We start from the raw sequence: 23,971 nt of genomic DNA on the forward strand, positions 1-23,971 counted from the left end.
AGCTTTCCTTCTGACTCCTTAAGCTGGGCATCTCCTCAGAAAAAGTTAAACGTGAGAATCACTTGAAAGGTATTATATCTTCCTTACATACAGGACTAATGGTGGCTGAAGGTCTCAGCATTAGAAGCCATTGTTAATCTTTATTTGATTGCTGTATCTGGTTTATTGCCTGTCATGTTACTTTCTCTTCCCAGTCTGCCTGCTTCTTCTCATCTGCTTATTCATAAAAACCCTTGTAATCGGCCCACACTTCATATTCCAAATTTGTCCCCACTGCTTTCTTCAGTTTGCAATCTCTGTCCCATCCAAGTGATGTCACAACTGCCCTGGGTATATTCTGTGCTTATTTTGACTCAAGTACTTGCTCATAATTATCCTGCCCTGCACACCGATCTTCTTCCTCACTACTGACCTGAATCCTGGCTCTTCCAGGGATTCACTATACCACCTTGGATAAATAATCTCAGGTTTCCTGATATCACGTCATCCCTAAAATTCGAGGATTGGGCTCTCTAGAGGGAAAATGCCCAGAGTAAACACATGTTGGATGAATGACTCATTACCACCGTCTTCCTCTTGGCATTGCCCTCCCAGATGAGCCTGCTCCTCTCTAGTCAGTCTCCCTACTACCTGAGAATTCACACCATCAGCCGATGCCACCCCTAGGAACACTCGTATTTTCTAGTCTCTGGGGCACTCTGCTGGGCTGCTGCAGAAGCTTCTATTCATCCTTCCTTTCCTTCCTCTCAAGTGTATGAAGGAACCAACATGTTCCAGCCACTGCGTATGTTACCAAGAGGCTGAAATCTCTCAAAGAACTATTACTCATTGGAAGAGATGCAAACCTGCATCAGATAATTGGAGACAGTGAAGTACTAAGTGATGAAAGTTAAGTTGTCAGTGATGTCATGTGAATGTCATGTACTCCTGACATTATGTGAGGACCAAAGCACTTTACCTCTGTGCTATTCTTTCCAAAAACCTGTAACCCCTGTCTTAATCATGAGAAAAACATCAGACAAGTCCAAATTGGGGACATTCTGTGGAATTCTGGCCCATATCCTCAAGGCAATTGACGTTGTCAAAACAAGGAAAGACTGACTGGAGAGATGAGACACCTGCATATAATGTGTTCCCCTGGATTGGATCCTGGAACAGAAAGAGGACCTGCATAGAAAAACTGGTGAAATCCAAATAAGTCTGGAGTTTCGTTTTTTTTTTTTTCTTTTAAAAGGCAGTATGTCATATTCTAGCTGTGATACTCTGAAGCTGTGTTAGCTTGGATAAGTTATCTCATTTCGCCAGGGCTTACTTGCTCATCTGCAAGAAGGTAACAATGATGGCATCTGTGAGGGTTGATGTGAGGATTGCATGAGATAATATAGGGTAATGAGATATCAGAGATAATACATGGAGAATGAGATATAAGGCAGGGGCAGAGCATGACATTTTGTGGTAGATGTTGTTATTCACCGAATAATAGGCATGTACAAAGTTCTGCTGAAGCCAAGAAGTGTGTGACTAATTCAGATTGCATGCTTCTGGGAAGGCTTTGCAGAGGTGTCGCTATTTGAACTTGGTCTTAAAATATTGAATACAGCGGGGAGAAAACCTTAGCAGGCAGAGGAAACAGCACCGCATTGACTGTGTCTTCACCTCACTCAATGTACTGACAACTCTTTTCAGGTTGTAAATACATTATCTAGTGTATTAATCCATTACTTATTTGTATCTTTGTATTTCTTTGTACATTTTAGTGCTGTATGTACTAAATGTATAGATACCCTAGAGATAGTCTCTATTTTAACTCTGAGCAGGACTTATCACAGTAATATGGGCAAAAAGTCCCTTAAAGAAATACCTTTTGGGACTTCCCTGGTGGCACAGTGGTTAATAATCTGCCTGCCAATGCAGGGGACACGGGTTCGAGCCCTGATCCGGGAAGATCCCATATGCCACAGAGCACCTAAGCCCGTACGCCACAACTAATGAGCCTGCGCTCTAGAGCCCAAGAGTCACAACTACTGAAGCCCACACGCCTAGAGCCCGTGCCCTGCGAAAAGAGAAGCCACCACAATGAGAAGCCCACACACCGCAATGAAGAGTAGCCCCTGCTCGCCGCAACTAGAGAAAGCCTGCGTGCAGCAGCAGACCCAACGCAGCCAAAATAAAAATAAGACAATAAATTGATTAAAAAAACCAAACAAACAAATACCTTTTGTGAAGAATAATATTTTCTGTTCATCTCTTGGCACAAGAGAGAGAAGACATTTGTCCTGCATGCCTATTTTATTAGAAAGTATTCTTCTGTCATAGGAATTTTGTCCCTCATCGGAAAAGAAAAAATGCTTTTTAATGTGTAGAATTATGCTGCCTCTGTTCCTGTGTCCTTTTAAAGACCCAAAGATCACCTCATTCAAGATAACAGAGTTGCCTCGAGTTTTTCCAAATATGTGTATCATTACTTGTAATGAATTACTTCTGACAGTCTTCCCAACATAAATGAGTAACTTATGTAAGATGTCTGGTGTATCCTGACAGTACTTGGAATGGAGGGTATAGTCTTGCAAACATCTTCACATGGGAATGCTTAATTTTTCATCTTCTTTGAGAAAGTCAAAAAGAGGCCAAAGCATTAAAAATGTTGTCAGACATTACGTGAGATCCAACCAGCTACATGAGCTATTGTTGGTCTTAAATTCTTGAACTGACGTCTCAAGTATTTTATAGAATGTGCTGAAAGAAAACATGGTGTGGGCTCGTCTTTGCTGTCAACCACTTGAAAAGCTAGTAGACTGAGAATGCTGGAAAGGTGTAAAATCATTCGTAAGACAAAATTCTTACTTAATTTCTCTATTGGTAGTCAGCAGTTGGCAGCCAGGAATTATATGTAAACAAAAGGGATCAACTTCACAATAAGTGAAACAAAAGTTTCTAGTAAACTCAAGTAATTTCTGCAAGAAATTAAATCAGAAACAAATTTCTGAACTCCAATTACATTAATAGTCAATGTGAGCTTTTTCAGGAAGCATAACCTGACACCTTGCTTGCATGAAGATAAAATTCAAAAGGTTAATGCCTCACTAGAGGTTAAGAAATGCAACTTTGCTCAGGAAACAGGTAATTGTCAGTGATACTTGAGGGAAAGGACTGTGCAGTTAATTGAGTTCTCCTGGCAAAAACTTGTGGATGCAAGGGGGGAAAGTGGTGGAAGAGGGGCGTGGTGGTGGGATGAATTGGGAGGTTGGGATTGACATGTGTACACTAATATGTATAAAATGGATAACTAATAAGAACCTGCTAGATAAAAAAATTTTTTAAAACCTTGTAGATGCGTTTTAAGTAACAGGATATTTTCAGAAGGAAGCACTAATCAGACATTGATCTTTAGGATGTGATTTCCTTAAAACAAGTTCTGCTCTTTTAAAATCAGGACTCCTCTCTCCCACCCTGAGTACCGGGCTGGTGTGTTTTCATCCATTGTCTCCACTAATCCTCACAGCAGACCTGTGGTGGAGGTGGTGAAGCTCAGTCCTTCCATATTTTAACGATCATAAACTCTTACAAACTGACTAGCTCTTCAGCAGAACATTCTGAGGCTGTGTCCTCATAGAGAAGGCAAGACAGCACTATCTAATTAGATCAGACCAACCTGACAGCCAAACAAAAGCGTTTAGAAAACACGCGCTGCTTCTACCACAAGTGTTCAAGATATTGAGGAGGCCAGGCTTTTCTTCATTCGTGTAAATTCATATCCACGACTAGGAAACTTATAAAGAATTATGTTCTTTCTCAGTCAAGAGCTCTATGTTTATTCAAGGCATTTGAGAAAAAGTCCTCACTCATCACTCTCTCCTTAGACATTCCAACATCTATCATCAAAACATCATGCCTCTTGGCTTTCCTTGTTACTTTGAAAATGAGCTCAGTGTCCTTTAACACAACTGTTTGACCTTATAGTTTTCCAGGTTCTTCTAGTACAGTAGAAATCTCTATTTCCTCCCATAACTGCCTCCGTTATGGTTTTGTTTTGTAAATTCTTGGGAGAGTTTTAATTCTGCCTTTTTTTCTGCCTTCTACAGGTCTGCAAACTGCCTCGTAGCCATTTGTGCTGAGGTTCTTTCTTTTTTCAACTCTAAAATATTTCACATTGTGTTTGTGCTATATCCAAAGTATGAGAGAGAGAGAGATGGCAAAGAGCTTGATGTTGTATTGAAAACAATTTTACTTCATCATAAATTTATCATCTATTTGTAATTATTTCTTTTCTACAGTTCAGCATACTGAGGTTGATGGCTGGTACACCGGTGGGCTGATTCAAACTAAAATGTAGAGTGCCTCACCTAGGAGAAGTACTATTATTTTTGTGATAATAACCCCAGAATGCATTGGAAAGGGCAGAGCCTTTTTTTCTGCTTATTAAAAAGTTTCTCTTGTGGTTCATGCCTTAAAAGGCCAGCCTGGAAATGGAAGGCTTTGAGGGCAGCAGCTTGGTTTACAGTCTCAAACTTTAGCTGATGGGGTGTTTAGATATAAGAACTAATGTAAACAATTGTCATTGTGTTTACAGATGTTGACGAATGTCAGCAAGGGAATCTGTGCATAAACGGGCAGTGCAAGAACACCGAGGGTTCCTTCAGGTGTACCTGTGGGCAGGGCTACCAGCTGTCAGCAACAAAAGACCAGTGTGAAGGTAGGAGTGTAGCACCATGAACTACTGTGATTGCAGTCTAAGGCACGTGCCTACAAAAAAATGTGCACTCAGTAAAGTGAGTGGGTTTTGAGAAGCTACCTACGTGATTGTTTTATTGTGCCAGAAATCAAGGGACTTACACTTAAGTCAGGAAAGTCGATGAAACAGGATGGGAAAAGTCTAAATTTGAAAACTAAGGTATTAGTGGTCAGTGGCTGGGCATTTCTATTGGAAAGAAAAATGGTTACTCTGTGTAATTCCTTACTTGCAGAAAATCAATTGTATTAAAATCATTTGAAAGTTTCACCTAATAGGATTAACACTTAGAAGCGAATTATGTCAGCCTGGTATTATGTTTTGGAATATTAATGATCTAGTTTTTGTATGCATTGAGTTTTTTTAAATTCTTACTTTAAAAAAAATAATCACTAAACAAGACTTTTCAGGAAGACTGAAATAGCATCCCCCTTATACTCAGGGATAAAGTTTGTGAAATATACCCTGTTCCTACAGGTGATAGTGAGGATTTTGGACCTCACTGGGGTTGACCTTAGACTCAAAAAAAGTATTTTTCTTCATTGAACTTCATACAGAATTACAGATTGGCCCTTCAACAACACACGTGTGAACTGCATGGGTCCATTTATACGCAGAGTTTTTTCAGTGAATACTTAGTAGAGCACTACACGATCTGTGGTCGGTTGAATCCTCAGACGCAGAGCTGTGGAGACAGAAGACCAACTGTCAGGTTAAATGCAGATTTTTGGCTGTGTGGTGGTGGCCCCCCCAACCCCCTCATTGTTCAAGGGTCAACTGTACTTCACTTCCCAACACGTATATGCTCCCTGAGCTTGAAAATACTATGGTATCACCAGTGACAAGCACAAGTGTCCAGAGTTCCTGAAAAGAAATGTCATTTAAACATCATTTATTTAAGAATACACATTGTACTTGATCAGTTGTTTTATTACAGGGAAACAAATCATATCCATGTCTGTATGTAAACTTTAGATATTTAATACGTAGAAAGGTCTCCTGAGGTAGTGCTATAAAAGAGACAATGTATGGTGGTCCTACAAAGGGATCTACCAATATTATCATAACCTTCTTCAATTATCCCTTTCTAGAACAAAGAGAGTCATTACAATACCTAATCTAGAGGTGAAGAATGATCAAACACACACAAACACACTCATATACACACATAAATTAAGTAATTTGTTCTAGATTCTCGTCCCTCTCAAAGTTTTTATACTTTATTTAATGAATCCTGACCTTTACAGTGTGTGTGATAAGGGTAGACGTCCACTCATAATAAGGCTGTCGTGTTCATAGTCCTTCCTTTTGAAGAGCCAGTGATGTCACTCCTAGAGATAAGTCAGACACAGGAGAATCACCCACCAGGTTAGACATAGGGGCAAACCAATGTTAGGTGCTAAATGCCAGGATACTCAGAATGATGCTATAAAGCAGAGTAGGATAGAACAGTGCTGTAGGGTCCCTGTGGTGTTAACTCTTGCAGAATCACATTGCCAGAAGTAGATACACATACGCAAAATGTGATGAATAAAGTTGATCAGCAAACAACATGAAATAAGTGCCTGCTGATTGTTGAAACACTAGGTCATCTAAGGAGTCAAAAAAGATGTGGTAGACAGAGGCCCTGCCTCAGGAAAGTCAGGATCTGATGGTGAAGGTAAATGATGGAATACATGCAGTATATTATCATGCCTTTTATGTGTGGATATGATGCAGGCACGTGTGTGAGCCTGAGCTCAGGATTGCGGTTACAAAACAAATCATCTCTAAGCAGAGGATGTGTGTGTCAAGCAAGAGAGATTCAGAAGCAATGTAGGCATCAAATGGGCTGAGAGCCCATTTGAAGGACCATTAGATTTGCCCAGAAAATCACTGAGAGAGAGAGAAGGTGGAAGCCTGATTGCTAGGGGTCTAAAGGGTAAATTACTGAAAAAGAATTGAAGACCTTCACGCCATGACACTTTTCAATCAGGGGGGTCAGCAAACTTCTCCTGTAAAGGGCCAGATAGTATATGAATGTGTGGTGCTATTTTCCAATAAAACTTTATTTATTTATAATAATAGGCAGTGGTGGGCTGTAGCTTGCTGACCCCTGCTTTAGACTATCACAGGCCTTAGTGCTTTTAAACTCAGAGTGTTAAACTTGAACCTATAGAAGGAATTCCAAGAAGCTTCGTTGTGATTCCCAGATTACAGCCAAGTATTTGCCCCTCATCAGTGACCAGTGGAATTAATATGTACAGATTCTTAGCTCACTGCTTAAAATTTTAAGCTCATCTGGTTTTCCCTACAGGGATATTAATGAGTGACTTTTTACTAGAGGTCAGTTTGAATCACATAATGAAAATTCTAAATTAATTAGAAACCAGATAGTTTATAGACCTCCCTTACATGAATGATTAAAGACTCACTTTTAAAGCACCACTTCTAAGTTTCTTTTTACTCTCTTGCTCATAGATATTGATGAATGCCAGCACCGTCATCTCTGCAGTAATGGGCAGTGCAGGAACACGGAGGGCTCCTTCCGCTGTGTTTGTGACCAGGGTTACAGAGCGTCCGCTCTTGGAGACCATTGTGAAGGTGAGAATTGCTCTTGATTGCAGAATCATAAAATGTGAGAATCAGGATCAGGGAAATCTGGACATCATCCTGGCCTCTGTCCTTGACCCCATACTTTGGACTTCACAGTTGAGGACACGAGGTCCCTGCAAGATGTTTTCCCCATGGTCACACAAATAGTGCCAAGAAGTGCATAGAATCAAGGTTTTCCTTACGCTACTCAGAGCAGTTATGCCAGAAGAATTATGCCAGCTAAATGAATAAAGAATCAGTTTAACTTTTCTCAGCTGTGGATGGTTTATCCTGGGTGTATAGTTCTGTATAGCATCCACTGGGATGCAGGACCAGTGGTACCAATGATCCAAGTAAGTAAAGACAAGTTAATTTTCCAGAAAAATGTAAAGTTTCTAAAGCCAGACTTTAATTCAACTTTGAGCTTTTCACATAAAATATTTCTTCAAGATAACCCATGTATATAGCATTTGTGAGCTGTTAACCACTTTCACTACCTGCCTTGGCTCAGAACCCCTTTGGGTGGTCAGAGCTGCTGAAGCTGCCTGTCACCAGCCTGTCACTTGTGAATTCTCTGTGTTCACTGTGTGTTTTTCCCACTCATCTGCTGATTTGCTGCATTTAGACCCTGTCAGTTATGAAAGCAGAAATGTGAACATGGCAGGGTTTGCCTCACATGGCGAGGTGGTGTCTGCTTGAGGGTCTGAACCCCACCTTTGATAGAAGAGAATGAGCTTTGCAGTGATTGGTTTTGTGGCACATACTTCAGTGGCCCCAGGTACTTTTGGACTTTTCAGTCCCATTGGTTGGGAAAGATCAACTGTATTGTATCCTTCTCTTCTGACCAGAGAACTTGGCTCAAACAGTCACAACCTGTCTGGAGGGCAATTGGTACCGTTTCAGAGGTGTTAAAATGTACATTATTGTTGAATCAGTGGGCCATCTTCTAGGATTTTATCCTAAGGTGACAACGTTTTTCAAAGGGTTAATACAACCGGTGAAAAGTTGTAATCAACATACCTATTGAAAAAATAGGCAAATGATCAAGTGATAAGTCATAATAACAATAATAATTGGTTGTCTGAAAACTATGGATGGGGAACTCTCCAACATATGGGTAAATGTTGATGATTCAACATAGTGGCAATGCAAGATGGAAGAGGCAGTCGTGTTTCTGGGAGCCAGTCATGGAAGAATCTATTCTAGAAGTAAGTAGGTGGTAGGGCACATGCTAAGGCACTGAAAACCTACACTGACCACCAGTATGTTTTTTGCCCTAATTCCTGGCCTAGCCAAGAGGATAACCAGGCCATTGACTAAGTCTTGGGTAATGGGTGCTTATTATAGGACATGTTCCTCTATTTTGGCTGTTTTAATATGTAACCATTTCACCAGAAGTCCAATATTTTTATTCTAAAACCATCCATTTCAAGAAAAGCCAAATAAAAACGTTTCCCCAGCTTCCTTGGTATTATTAATATATATGTTCCATTAGAAAGCTTCTTTTTTTTTTTTTTTTTTTTTTTTTAAATTTATTTTTATTTTTTTTGCGGTACGTGGGCCTCTCACCGCCGTGGCCCCTCCCGTCGCGGAGCACAGGCTCCAGACGCGCAGGCTCAGCGGCCATGGCTCACGGGCCCAGCCGCTCCGCGGCACGTGGGATCCTCCCGGACCGGGGCACGATCCTGTGTCCCCTGCATCGGCAGGTGGACTCCCAACCACTGCGCCACCAGGGAAGCCCTAGAAAGCTTCTTTTTAAGTATATAATCAGGCTCTTTTCAAGTCAGGACTAATTTCCCTAGTGTCTTAGGTTATAAATAGGACTGGAGTCCAGTCAATTAATTCAGAGCTCCTTTTGAAACGATATTAGCACTTCAGCCTGCTAATTCCCAGCCAGCACTGTTTCTGACCCTTCCCAGTCTTATGCAGCCGTAATTAACTGAGCTGTGACGGCTCACTTATCTTTCACGGCTGTGGGAGGAAGAGCCATCTTTCTTGTTGGCATTTCTATTTACATGTGTAATTTTCCTCTTCTAACTCTGGCAGAGACTTGTTTTCTTGCAGCGTTTTCCTGCAGTCCTGCTGGCCTTCTCGTGGAGTCAGAATCCCAGGCATTGTGCTGATTTCTGTGGGCAACGTATGCCAGCACACTCAGTAGCCACTCAGTCTGTGATTCTGGGTGGCCTCAGTTGTCCTGGTTATTAGAGATCTTGGCATCTCAGCCTTCAAAGGCTCTGCCTCTCTGACTTGTTTTCCCTCCAGGCACAGTCTCTGCTTCCATACCTACCTTGGCACCTTCCCCAGCCCCTTGCTGTGGTTGCTCCATGCTAGTCCCTTGCAAAGCCTGAGAAGAGGATTCATGATTTACTCTGTCTTCCTATGGCCCTTCTCTGTTGGTCATTTCTTTGCAGACCAAATCGAAAAAGGGAAGAAGTGCTAGTATTTCTTACCTTCTGACATTTCTTTCCAAGTCAGAGTCATCCATTTATTCATTTATGCATTCATTCAACAAAAATTTGAGGGTCAAGGACGTGCCAGGCACTGTTCTAGGTACAGGATGTACAGCAATAAACCAAACAGACAAAAAGTCCTGCCCTCGTGGAGCTTACATTTTAGTGAGGGAGATAACAATAAAAATGATAAATAAATAAACTATATAGTTTGTTAAATGGCAGTAAATGTTAAGGGGAAAATTAAAGTGGGGTACATGGGGGGTGCGGAGGGAGGGAGGGAGAGTGATGGTCTTAAATAAGTAGGCAAGCAGAGGTTAGCCTGAGATGATGGCATTTGATTATTTCTGGGGGAGTGTTCCATGAAAAGGCTTTGTGGAGGAGATTAAGAGCTTGACTTGGGCACTTTCAGTTTGTGTTGCCTACAGTGGGTATCCACATGAAGATATCCGAAAGACAATTGGACCTATGTGTTTGGAATTCAGGGGTGAGTTCTGAGCTGGGATACATCAGCATGTAGACAGCGTTTAAAGCCGTGAAGTTGGATGGGATCACCAAGGGAGTGAATGTAGCTAGAAGAGAGAAGTTGTCCAAAGACTGAGTCCTTGTCCCTCATTTATTTAGAAGTGAGGAGGTGATAAGGAACAAGCAGAGGGGATTGAGAAAAAGTGGCAAGTGAAGGAGCAAAACCAGAATCCAAGAGAACATTTCAAAGAGGGCGTGATGAGCTTGTGTCAAACATTGCTGCTAGGCAAGATGAGGACCAAAAGTTGACCATGGCATCTAGCCAGGTGGAGGTCCTTGGTGACTGCCAAAGCAGTCTCAGTGGAGAGGTGACCACGACTGACTGTTGCTATCCTTAAAGCCTGATGGCCAACTCCTAGAAGAAATTCCTCTTTCATATCACCCTAGTCGGTGGTGTCAGACAATCCCACATCGGGCTCTCTTAATATTCCACCTACTCTTTTTTTTGCTTTTGAAGATAGAGATCTTGCAAAATTTTTAAACTAAACCAGGCTCTAACATAGTGCACTGGGTTTTAAAATCTGTACAATTATTTATAAACATTTTTTAAATGCTTCCTTTTACTCTCATATACATTATTTCTCTTAGATTTTGGAAAGTGAATGAAAATTATTTTAGGATAGGGTGAACAAAGCTGACACATTTCCATTATGCTGAGGCACGTATATTGGTAATAGAGTGTTGTTCCTGAAATTCATATCCTCAGGATTCTACTTGCTCTATTTTGAATTGAGATTTTTCACATAATGCTAATGATCAGATGTGCCTTTTCTTATTTTGTTGTCTCAATTTCCGAAAGAGCAAAGAAAGAAAGGTAAATCTAAAAATGGACCTCCAACTCAACACCTGTTAGAATGGCTGTGGAGCTATTAGAATAAATATGGAACAGTTGGAACTCTCTTACCTTGCTGGTGGGAATGTAACATGATACAGCCACATTAGAAACTTCAAAAGTGAAACCTACTGTGTGACCCAGCCATTCTATTCCTAGGAATTTACTCAAGGAAAATGAAAGCATATATTCACACAAAGACTTACACATGAATGTTTATCAAAACTTCGTTCATAACAGCAAAACTGTAAACAGTCCAAATACTCATTATAGGTGAAGGGTAAACAAATCGTGGTGCATTCATACAATAGAACACTACTCAGCAGTAATGAGGAGAGAGCTATTGATACACATGACAACCTGGATGACTCTCAAAAGCGCTATGCTGAGCAGAAGAAGCCAAACAGAAGAGGGGCACAAGTAACCTTTTGGGGCAATGGAAATGCCTATGCCTTTTTGGTAATGATTGGTCCAGGTTATTCCTTCAGTACATGGTGTTTTGTGGGGTTTTTTTGGTTTTTTTTTTTAGCTGCATTGGGTCTTTGTTGCTGCATGCAGGCTTTCTCTAGTTGCGGCGAGCGGGGGCTACTCTTCGTTGCAGTGCACGGGCTTCTATTGTGGTGGCTTCTCTTGTTGCAGAGCACAGGCTCTAGGCACGTGGGCTTCAGTAGTTGCAGCACGCGGGCTCAGTAGTTGTGGCTCATGGGCTCTAGAGCGCAGGCTCCGTAGTTGTGGCGCATGGGCTTAGTTGCTCCATGGCATGTGGGATCTTCCCAGACCAGGGCTCGAACCTGTGTCCCCTGCATTGGCAGGCGGATTCTTAACTGCTGTGCCACCAGGGAAGCCCCTTTAGTACATGTTTTATGGCAAAGATCCATAGACAGTAGACTAGAATATCCCCATTTGGCTCAACCACTTCAAAATCATGAAATAAGCAGAGAGTTGGGGCTTAAGAATTATTTTCACAGAAGTTATGTCTAAAAACCTTTTCTCAATTAAATTTGGTTCCACTTTTAGGAATCTTGATCTACCAAAGGTCAGTTAATCAGTGAATAAAACCTTTGTTGGCATAGTCAGGCTTTGCAGGAGACACTTAGTCCTCCGTGCTGTTATCTTTCTTAATTGTGCATGATGGTTCCTTTACGGATTCTTTCACAGAAAGTATAACACCCAAGGCATTAGATTAACAGGAATGGAGGTTTTAAGGTCCGGCCGGAAAAAAGAGACTAAGGAAAATGTCACCAGGCTTAATGTTTGTCACTACAGAATGACATTCTTACAAAGGTGTGTCATTAATTCCTTAAAAAACATTGCATTTGCAATGATGTTAAGAATCCAGCAGTGGATCCTTACAGGTATAAATTGATACAGAAATGCCTGTGCCTTGATTGTGATGGTGGTCACAAGAATGTGTCTACATTTGTCAAAACTCATTGAACTGGACTCATAGACACATTCGTTTTATGTAAATTACACTTCAGTGAAGTTGGAGAAACACACTAAAGAAGAAGTGATAAATCACTTTAGTTGTGACGGAGTCACATCAGCATTGTTTTACATTTTAGGATCAAGTACTCAGAAACACTTTAAAAATGGGTGAACCTCATAATAATTTATTTTGATAGAATGAAATTATAAGGTGCTTCTCTTTTATCTGCCCCATGAATGGTACGGAAGGCAGTTAATTAGTTGCTTGGGTTCTATGAGGAATATTTAATTCCTGTGCCCACATTTTCAACCAGACAGCGAGGAGAATAAGGCAGCAACAGTCTCCATATTCACTTCTTCCTGGACCTCCTCATGTATTTTAGCAGCAATCATAATTATTAGCAAGAAATGCCATAACATGCCAAATTTCTGAGAAAACAAAGAAGGTTTTGTTCTTTAGGTTTCTTCAGTGCTAATAATTTGAATCCTACACATACAACAGAATCGGGGCTCATGGAGTGTGTTAGGAATAATGAGCTCTGACTAGGAGTAAATGAGGTAATAAACAGCCCTAGTGAAAGATCTGCCTCAAGTTCATGCAGCAAGGGGGGGTCATTAATTGTCTTACATGCTCACAGTCAAGACCCATTATTGGTTACATAAACCATTTTTAGTTGCATATACGTTATAAGTACATACGTTAGAAAAAATCCAGGCAACATTATACCTGTTTGTGATAACTGCTGAGTAAGTGACTTTTGATTTTGTTGACTCCCTTGCCCACCAAAAACTCTTCTTCCGCCTCTGCCACTTTCCACCCTGCTGTCAAGGCTCCAGGTAAGTTCCTTATGTTACCCAGGCCACCTTTGACCTCTGTAGTGTCTCTTCTCTAAATTCATGTGACACTGGAAGTTGGTTTTAGTCTTTTGACAAATATCTTTTTTGACAGTTCTTATGTTAAATTATTTTGAACTTATAAAGCAACTCAATATTTTTGTGTTTTTTCTTATTAATATAATTTGGGTTTTTTGGTACAATCATCTTCCTTTGGAGGCAGGGAGCATGCCAAGTACTTTAAAAACCTTTCCTGTAATGCATAATATAGGATCTTGTATAAATAGATGCTCAAGATATTCTTATTTGAGGAATAATTTTATTCTCTATCATCACGGAGAATTTAACCAAGTAAATTACTGTTTGTTATAGAATCTTTACTTTCCTCTTTGAATTGATTTTATTTGATGTTAAAACTTGTTTACTGTGCAAAGCTAAAATCCTTTCAAAATATTTCATTTCTCAAAAACTCTAAAAGGTAAGCCGTCATCCATTTAAAATCATGCGTTATGAGAGATGTAAAATAGTGTTCATTTATGTGAGTCTGGTGTGTAAACATAAGGAAAATGTTTTGCTAAATATGTTTTGTCTTTTAAATTTTGTAAATTGACTTGTAGATATCAACGAGTGCTTGGAGGACAATAGTGTTTGCCAGGGAGGAGACTGCATTAATACTGAAGGGTCCTATGATTGTACTTGTCCAGATGGATTCCAGCTAAATGACAATAAAGGATGTCAAGGTACTTCTCTCTCCATCTTCTAAACTATAATTTACATTATTGTTCAGTTCTGCGTTGCTTCCTGATGATAGTCTGCGGTTTTACCACTTTATATGTAAGTGAGCTATGCCAATTTGTATTTGTATAATATTTTTCTTGAGTCTACATCAAGTACAGGAAGTTCTCGCTTTGCACTGCACCATGTTAACTGAAACTCATGTGTTTTGGAACTGTGTCCTAGCTTTGCGTGCTTCTGTGGTAACTGAGATCACCTGTACTTTGCTGTTCCTTTCATGGGCCAACCTTGGTACTTGATTCTAAATTATCTTCTAGCTTTTTTATCTCCTTCATGGGTCTATTTAATTTTGTCCCGTAGCTGATATGTATCTGCTTTTTTTTTTTTTTTCCTGATCCCTGTTTTTATCCAGTATCTAGCTTCTCCTCTCCCCCAAAAACCTCACTAATGTTTTGGTCACAATTATAGAGGACAGGATTTTATGTTTTTTCAAAGTGCTATCATGTTTAATCTCCTAAAGAGCAGTCCTCCTCCCCTTACCTGTGGTTTCACCTTCTGCAGTTTGTTACCCACAGTCAGCTGCAGTCAGAAAATATTAGGTGGAAAATTCCAGAAACAATTCACAAGTTTTAAATTGCTCACTGTTCTAAGTAGTGTAATGAAATCTCATTCCATCCCATTTCATCCCACCCGGAGCATGTATCATCCCTTTGTCCAACGTGTCTCATCTGTTAGTCACTTAGTAGCCATCTCCATCGTCAGATCCACTGTCGAGGTATCACAGTTCCTGTGTTCCAGTAACTCTTATTTTACCTAATAATAGTTCCAGAGCACAAGGGTAGTGATTCAGCAATTTGGATATACCAAAAAGAAGCCATAAAGGTGCTTTTTTTTTTTAAATGAAGAGGTGAAAGTTCTTGACTTACTAAGGAAAGAAAAAAAATCATGTGTTGAGGTTGCTAAGATCTATGGTAAGGAAAAAGAGGGAAAAAGAAATTTGTTCTAGCTTTGTTGTCACCCCTCAAACTGCAAAAGTTACGGCCACAGTGCATAAGTCCTTAGTTAAGATGAAAAAGGCATTAAATATGTACAATAAGATAATGGAAAGAGAGAGAAATTACATTCATATAACTTTTATTACAGTATACTGTTATAATTCTATTTTTAGTTAGTGTTGTTAATCTCTTACTGTGCCTAATTTATCAATTATACTTTATTATATGTATGTATAAGAAAAAAGTAGTATATATACGGTTCAGGCCCATCCATGGTGTCAGGTATCCACCGGAGGTCTTATAATATATCCCTTGGGGGTAAGGGAGGACTGACTCTACAGTGGACACAAGGTACTAATAAGAACACAGCACCAATCACAGCACAGCTTTAACTGAACACCTACTATGTGCCAGTTGCTGAATTACCTTACTTAATTTGTAAAGAATTGAAGAGGCAACTTTTCTTTTATCCATTTTGTGCATGAGTAACTGAAGCTCAGAGAAGTTAATTAGTATGTTCCTCACTAATAAGTAATTGAGCTGAGATTTGAACCCAAGATCTTTCCCCACTATTTTCTCTACATCGCCATACCAGTTATTGTTACACTTATAGCCAAAGGAAGGAAGACAATGAGATTCAGTGAATTTTTTTTTTTTTCCCAGTGTAACACATTGAGTTATTGTTGATGCTGGGGTTAAAAAATCAGATTGTCTAGATCATTTGTTCCACCATTTTTAGCTACCCCTAACTGCCCCACAAGTTTTCCTATAATTATTAGTCTAAATAAATCCATGCCTTTTTTCCCATTGAAAACTCAAACTTACCTGTACTCTTACTTATTTCTAATACTGGATAAATTTTTTTTTCTCATTGTTCCCCCGCCATTATGGAACTCTGTAGTGTATCCCAAAGTACATATAAATAAAAGCTTGTTGGAGTCATTTTTTATCCATTGCTACTGGACATGTATGACTTTTTTGTTCTCGATTGTCATAAATTATATCCCTCTCACGTGTCCCAAATCACAGTATTCTTAAAAGAGAATATGGTGTCTATTCTCTTAGTTGTGAATATTATACTCTGTGTATCATTATCTACACTCAGCTTTGTGTCCCTGAGATACAAAAGACATGGGCCTTTGCCTTACTGATCCCAAGATTTAAATATACTGCAGTGTGTACTTCATTTGATATCATATATTTATTTACCTTCAAGGTGAATTTAAATTTTTCAGTATTTCCAATACAGAAATTAAATGTGCTTGGATTTAATGTAGTTGAGAAGAAAGGTTTGAATAAATTTATGTGACAATATTTCCATTTGGGCTGTTTTACATCTTAATAAAATCTTGATTTATATAAAATGCCAAGAGATACCCCCCAAACCACCTGAATCTTGTTTTTATTACAGACATTTGGGCTTAGAAGTAATATTTTTTCTGTTTCCTCTTGTCACAAACTTTTGACCAAATAGAGGTAAAACCAAGTCTTGTATAAAGAGACCATGATTTCATGTTGCAAATTATATGTACTTTTAGAGTTAAAGTGCATAAAATTCATTTAGCTATCTGATTAATTAATTATACTGTCTTCTCTCCGTATATTAAATCTGTGTTTGTCATTTGATAGGAACTCATATGTGACTGCTCCAAACGTGATATTTTATTGACTATAAATCATTATTAAATTGACTTTGTTCTCAGTCACGTTGATGATTCCTGATTTCCAGAATAAATTAATGTCTGCTTGAAAAACTGATATGAAAAATGTTCCTGAAGCGGGATAGAGTACCATTTAAAAAATACTATCTGTGAATATGCTCCATCACCCACCTTCTCTGATTAGAAGTCTGTCTATAATACCATGTGCACTCACCTTGTTTTGAATCATCTCTCTTTGCCACGTCACTGGAGGCAGCTTTGTGATCCTTCGCTCTGCCTGAAGTTAGTAGGCTACTTCTATCTAATCCCCTGATCGTGTCAGCATTCTGTACGTGGGTGTAGATTTCAGAGTTTGTTTTAATGCTGAAAACATAATTGATGACAATGTGAATAACCGTGGAACATAGTTGGATAATAATGCATGATAGGCCTAAACTTTAAACCTCACCTAATAATCTGAAGATAGTTCCATATTCAGGAAGGAATTTTCAATTGAAAGTGTAAGAATGTCTTCCCCCAGCAAAGTTAACGATGTCATACAGACGGCATGGAAATTCTATGTTAATTACTCTCTTTAGGAATGTGGCAGCACACATTTGATCTTCAGAACACACTCAGTTTCACGTTTTGACTTACACGTGCCAAATTGTGAATTTCTGTGGAATCTTGGACCTATGAAAGAAACCCAACTTAAATATAGTCTGGCTTTCAGCAGAGTTACTAGCAGCATAGTTTAGAAATGCCTCAATAAGTGCAACCCAAATTGAATGCATATGTTTCTCTGGTTCCAGATATTTGTGTTGTTCTTTCTTGGTGGTTTCCTGGAAAAAAAGTCTGGGAATTCATCTTCAGTTCCTGTCATCAGACTTTTTAGACAATTATTTGTTAATCAGTGACTTCTCTTTAAGCAAGAAGTTTATGCCCATTCTTCCCCGTGCAAAGTTGCAAAAGTCTGACAGCTTTTATAGGGCCGTATTGAGTCACAGATAAAATAAGGAGGTGGTCTCGGATAACCTCTAGGGCTCTACAAGATGGATATCGACCTGGGACTTGATCTCCAGGCCAGTGGAAGTTTATGGCACTTTGTTGCCCAGGTAGAGGGCAACAGATTCTAGGCAGCAGCTTGGAAAGAAAGAATGGAGCTAACGGGTAAAAGAAGGTCAGAGTTCAAGAAAGATCACAACCTAAGGTATTATCAGTAGGTAGAGAGGAAACACAGAGGATACCAGAGATTTTATAAAAGAAGTGACGAATTTCACGGAGTGTAATCACGTTGAGAAATAGTAAAGTAGGAAATGATTCGTTGCTCTTCCTTGAAATATTTTAGTGACAATTAGAAGAATGGGAGAATTGTTAAGAAAATGAGTAACTCCTATTTGATTTCTTAGTTGGGTTCAGCAGTAGATAAGCCAGTTAGCCTGAAATATATGGCAGAAGGAAGGGTAAAAAGTTCAGGCTTAATACAGAGATGGCTAAATCAGTAATATTGCCGGAATTCCTATTACACAGTGAGATCAACAGGGCAAAAAGAAGAGCCCCAGGAGATCCTGGATACGGGGAAAGGGATGACTCTCTGAAGGAGGTGAGCTGCCGGGTTGGTGGCTAAGCATGTTCTAGAGGTCTCTAGGAAGGTCCCATCATCTGTACCTTTCCCATGTTCCCATTAAGTCTCCCCTGTTACATTGTGAGCTTCATAATGGCAAGGGCCCCTTCCTACTCAGGCTTCTCATAGGAAGCCTTCAGCCAAAGTTTTTAATTGAATTAAAGATGTATTTTTAAGAGGATATGTTGAGGACCTCTTTAGCAAGAGATAAAGAGGAGGACCTAGGAGACTTCAGAAAGATAGGAAAATGACCTTAGTAGGGCTACTGCCTGGATGGTGCCAAGGACCTGTGATACTTTTTATGACCCCCCAATTAACTACGAGAGCCTCAATCAATCACTCTTCAGTTATTAGAGAATGAACAAAACTGAAATTTTTTGGTGGGCAAACATTCATAATACACTGTTCACTTGCTGTGCTAGGAGTTGGGGACTCAGAGTTAAAATATGCAGTTCTCCTTAAGAAGCAGTGAGTGCAAGAGGGACACAGATGAGACAAACAGCAGTTAAAATGCAGTGCGCCTAGGCAGTTGCATGTGTCAGCACCAGTGGTGAATAGGTGAACCATTCTCCATGATTCCTTACGTTGTCCACTGTGGGCACTCTTAGCCAGCATGGCTAGGATTAGTTTGAAAGAACACTGCATTTACACCAAATACTTCAGGCATTAGCAGTGTTTAGGAGTGCGTCATCACCCTGGCTACGGGGAGCATAATCATCCTTCATTGAGGGCAAGCAGAGTATGAGATGGTCAACACAACTACAGCATCCTTTGTTCATGGTAATAGTCGCTACCACTTTTTGACTCTTGGTTGTGTTGGGTACTACATTAAATAGCGCCTGATGCTCATTCACTAATTTCATCATCACAGAGCTGTGCCAATATTAAGACTTTCCCTGGTATAAAAGGCCTTTTTCTTGTACTTTATTTCTTGTATCCATTTTCAGTGAAATACAGATTGTGGTCTATTTCACCTGTATATTCAGACATCTGAGAAGTGCCATTTTTGAGCCAAACACTGTAAGACACGTCCAGCCTTGCCCTTAAGAAGTTCACGTCCCAGGGATGGATAGGCAATGGACATGGGGAGACGTACAGGCCACAGGAGAATTGTTTGCATGGTGGTGCGAGAGGACAAAGGACAACACAGTATTCACACTGAAGAATATTTCACAGAGGATTTATTTGATTGTAGACCCTCAAGCCTCCAATATGTCTTTTAAAAAAAGGGTACCTTTGGGTTGACACTATGAAACTGCTTTTTTTTTTAGGTTGAAAATGGTTTGAACATTGGCTAGTTCCTGTGATTCAACCTAAGTAGTTTCTCTCCGCTGACAGTCCAACTTGTCTTGTGGTCTGGTGTGTGTACAGACTGTATAGTTGTGCCATCAAATAAGTGTCTGACCATGTTGTAATAGATTTTTCTTCCTGTATGTCTAGTATCGTAAGAAAACAAAACAGATTTTTTTCAAGTATGTGGAACTCTTCTCGATTCCAGATATTAATGAATGTGAACAGCCTGGACTCTGTGGTCCTCATGGAGAGTGTCTAAACACAGACGGTTCTTTTCACTGCGTCTGCGAGCAGGGTTTCTCAATCTCTGCAGATGGACATACATGTGAAGGTAAGACAAACCATAAGACATCACATAATTATTGCATGATAAAGCAGAGAGGAGATCACTCTCTATTTTAATAGGCAAAGGCTCTGAGACACTGAAAGACACGCGTGATTTAAGGCCTTAGAACATGTATGCACCAAGATGACCCCTACCCGAAATCACAGCTCGGGGTGGCTGGGATTTACAGACAGGATAAACGGCCAGTATGATGGTGAAAATACTCACAGGTGATTCCACTACTGGTACTGAATTAACAAGTCAAAATGTGTGGGAGGTGATGATTTTAGGTGCACATGGGAGACCTAAAGGAAAACGGGGGCAACATCCTGATGTAACTCGAGACTCTGCCAGTTTTGATTATGCTTCATATAGACCATCTGAATCATTCTGTTTATAAAAATGCCTTGCTTGATTTTTTCTCTGCACCACTGTCAGCAGAGATTTTCCAGAGTTATTCCTCTAATATCCTTAGCTCTAAGCCAGTATATTTTCTTATCTATCAGTATTTATTATGTCCTAAAAGCTAATTAACTTGTAAGATGTTAAAATAACACTGTGGGCTTCCCATTGGCAACCTCTATGTTTGCAGGGATACAGCACTGGTTATATTCATAAGATTTATATCTTGATGACTTATTATAGTTTGATAAATTGAGGAATAATTCATCTGAACCTTTATAAAAGTAAACCGAGAAGATTCCTATAATCATATTTTAATCCATCCCTTTGTGAATCTAGGTTATCAAAACCCAGCTATGTTTTAAAGAAGTACGAAGGTTTTTGTTCTGGGCCTATGATAGGATCCAAATGCTTTGCTCTAAAAATAGTGCAGCAGGAAGTGTGTGCTCTCCTTACCCATACCACAGTGGAATCAAGCGAGGAACGGCAACCAGGTTCATCTGAACTAATTATTATATTGGGAAGAATAAACTGATCTTATAAAAAGCAGAGATTGTTGAAACTGCTCTCTTGCTGAGCAGACAAAACATTGATACCAGATTTGGTTTCAAGTGAAAGAGAGATAGTGCAGGGTGGGGTTTAAACAAGCAGATTCTGAGGGTTTGAAAGTGATCAAAAGTGGGGAAATGGAGAAAAACATCATAAAGATGGCCATGAGAGGTTTACTCCATGTTTCAGTCGTTCGAGTTTTAATTAATTTTATATTTAGAGCTCTTAAGAAAGACAGGGCATGAATGCATACATTCTGGGGGAATCACAGTATCCTCTGGTGGAGGGAATAGGGTGCTAGCCCATCTGAGTCACGGACGAAACGAATTTGCAGAAGGCACATTTCCCTGCCTTCTAGAAAGGTGCAGGTTTGCTTCTTCAGCTAGCTCTAAAACATGGATAGTAAGGGCTTCCTTTGCTGAAAAATGGTCCCAGTTACAACTGCCAGTAGCTGTGCCATGCAAAAACTATATTCAGAAAAAATGTAAGTCACCTCAAGTGCTCACCAGTCAAAGCCATTGCTCCAGAAGAATATACCAATATAAGCATATTCACATTTATTTTTTCTTTTGTACTTTATAATTTGTCTTTAATTCTGTATCTTTTAAAATCCTGATTTCTGCAACTCCAGTTACATAATCACTCTAATTTAGTTGCAGTTCTAATTTTGTTAGTCATTTACTTGGCAGAGATTTTAATTTTAAAATGTGTTTTGAGAAAACTTCCAGTGCTTTGTAAATTACTGTACTTTAGTATGCTGTCTTTGACACTTGTTCCATATTTTTTACTCCAGAATCTGGATAGTTTTACAAAAGTAAAAAAAGTAGATAATTTAGAATATTGTGCTGATATGTGGCAGTATAACTAGAAAGCTCCCTAATTATTAGGCATGTTAATCTCTTTTTAGAATAAGCTTTGCAAGATTTTCATTTTTTTGTGGTCTTAATCCAATATATTAAACTGGTCCAAATTTTCTGTTGTTGGACTTAGTCTGAAACTTGTGACAGTAGCAGTATGTCCTGATTCTACCTTTTGGCAGTGGTGTAGGACGAAGCTAGTCCATTTGATGGGAATTTAACTATGGAGGTGATGTGCATAGGACTTGAATTAACATCGAGAAGTGGCTGGCACCCTCATTTCATGCCCATCCGCCAGCTTACTTCCGAACTTCTAATTAAAGCAGTTGAAGCCACGTGGATGTGTGAGGGTTGGCATACCCTGCTTTAAGCAGGGCTGAAGGAATCCCACCCAGATGAGGGAAGGAGGGCCCTTCCCTGATTTCCTATGACTTGGAGAGTTGTCAGCCTCTCTGCACAGTTATTGAACCGCAACGAAGAGGTGTACTCTTCAACATGAACTGTCTGAGGTATCAAGTAGCATGGCCGATTCTTTGGAAATACAAACAGCACCACTGGCTCCTTCCTTTCCCTTATGTATGTGCCGCTCTGGGAGCACGTAATGTGGGAGAGGATGGAGAAGCATCTTGTTTTTCCCACGTGAGATAAAGAAGAACAACAGTGTCATTTGAAGTTTGAGTGGCGTGGGAAGGAAGTGATGGGTGAGCAGCTATTTATTTACTTATTCATTCCCTCAGCAGTGACAGAGTGCCTGTCTTGTGCCAGGCACCATAACCGTTCCGAGGGCAAGACACACACTGTTCTTGTCCACATGGAGCCTGCATTCTAGGAAGGGATTCAGGGATCAATAAGTAAATAGTACATATAGAAAATTACGTTGTTGTAGTTAAATAATATAACTTGGTTATACTTCATGGATATAAATAAGTGCAGGGTATGGCATGCCATATATAATTTACAATGCACAGGGTTTTTTCCCCCAAGTCCTACATGTGGATGTCAGGAAAGTGCAGGGGAGCAGGACCCTTCTGGTTTACTTCCACCTCGGTAGTTCTCGGTAATTCTTTCTTTTCTTCTCATGACTGCAGTTCATCTTTTCCTGCCACCTCCTGCACCCTATAGCCAGAGCTTTCATTTTGTGTAGGAAAACAAAGGAAATTTTTTCTTCTTTCATTCAGCTCACTGTTTTATATTTCAATTTATCTTATCGATTTGTTTTAAAAAGTTACACTTCTTTGGCTCCTTTATTTTTCCCCACTTTTTAAATTGCAGCGTTTTAATTCTTAGGAAAAATATGTATCATCCCGTTTATAAGCTGACTCAGGGTTTTGTTTCTTCATCCTCAGAAGAATGTGAGTGAGTGGGAAGAAGAATAGGGAAACTTGTGACTGTATCCTCAGTGTCACCATGTCTGTCCCTGACTCCATAGAGAAATGCCTCCTGGTCTCTGACTTGGCATCACTCCATTCACGTGCCTCTGGCAGGCTGCTCTTGGCCAGGAATGGCTGTGCTCTCCCAGTTGGGTGTCCAGGTTGACTGAGACCTTGTATGACAACAAGTAGAATTGGGGACATTGGGCATCTCTAGACCCCACTGTGCTTTCTAGTCTGTTCACGTAATAGACTGGGCACACTGGTCTAGCAGGGACCGCAGAGGAGCCTGGCAACACAGAGGGAGTGTTGGTGACTTACGGAACCTGCTTAGACATGGCTAATTAGGCCTCCAAACCGTGACCAAAATAGCTCCCTAAAGCCCTGTCCTTTAGAAAGAAGCCTCATTCATTCATCCATTTGACAAATATTTATTATGTGTGTGCCATGTACTGGCCACTCTTCTAGGAACTGAGGCTGTGTCAGTGAACAAAAAAAGATCCCCAGTTTCTTGGAGGCAACAAACTAATAAGCAAACTATGTAATATGCTAGACAGTGATAAACCCCATGAAAAAGAGTGGAGTAATGGGGTTCTGAGGTCTAGAGTGAAGAATGGAAGCTGGTACAATACAGACTAGGGTAGTCACAATGGGCTGTTCTGCCTCTGTAATATGGGTTAATGAAAGTAATACTAAAATAGTGTCTGAGTAACAGATAAAGCCATATTAAGTGCCTTTCTTTTTCAAACTGATCATCTCCTGGCTAAGTGATAATAGCGTGTCAATAAATAGACAAGAGGACATGAGAT

At 39.9% G+C, this 23,971-nt stretch overlaps 1 protein-coding gene across 1 annotated transcript in view; it reads left to right on the forward strand.

The window, feature by feature from the left end:
- Positions 1-23,971, forward strand: part of LTBP1 (latent transforming growth factor beta binding protein 1) — a 426,823-nt gene that overhangs the window by 327,209 nt on the left and 75,643 nt on the right. Inside the window, 4 exon segments of the mRNA XM_032653008.1 lie at positions 4,571-4,693; positions 7,190-7,312; positions 13,990-14,112; positions 19,865-19,990. Of these exon segments, the coding sequence (XP_032508899.1) occupies positions 4,571-4,693; positions 7,190-7,312; positions 13,990-14,112; positions 19,865-19,990 (495 nt within the window).

This window comes from Phocoena sinus, chromosome 13 (assembly GCF_008692025.1).
Source record: "Phocoena sinus isolate mPhoSin1 chromosome 13, mPhoSin1.pri, whole genome shotgun sequence".
NCBI lineage: Eukaryota > Metazoa > Chordata > Mammalia > Artiodactyla > Phocoenidae > Phocoena > Phocoena sinus.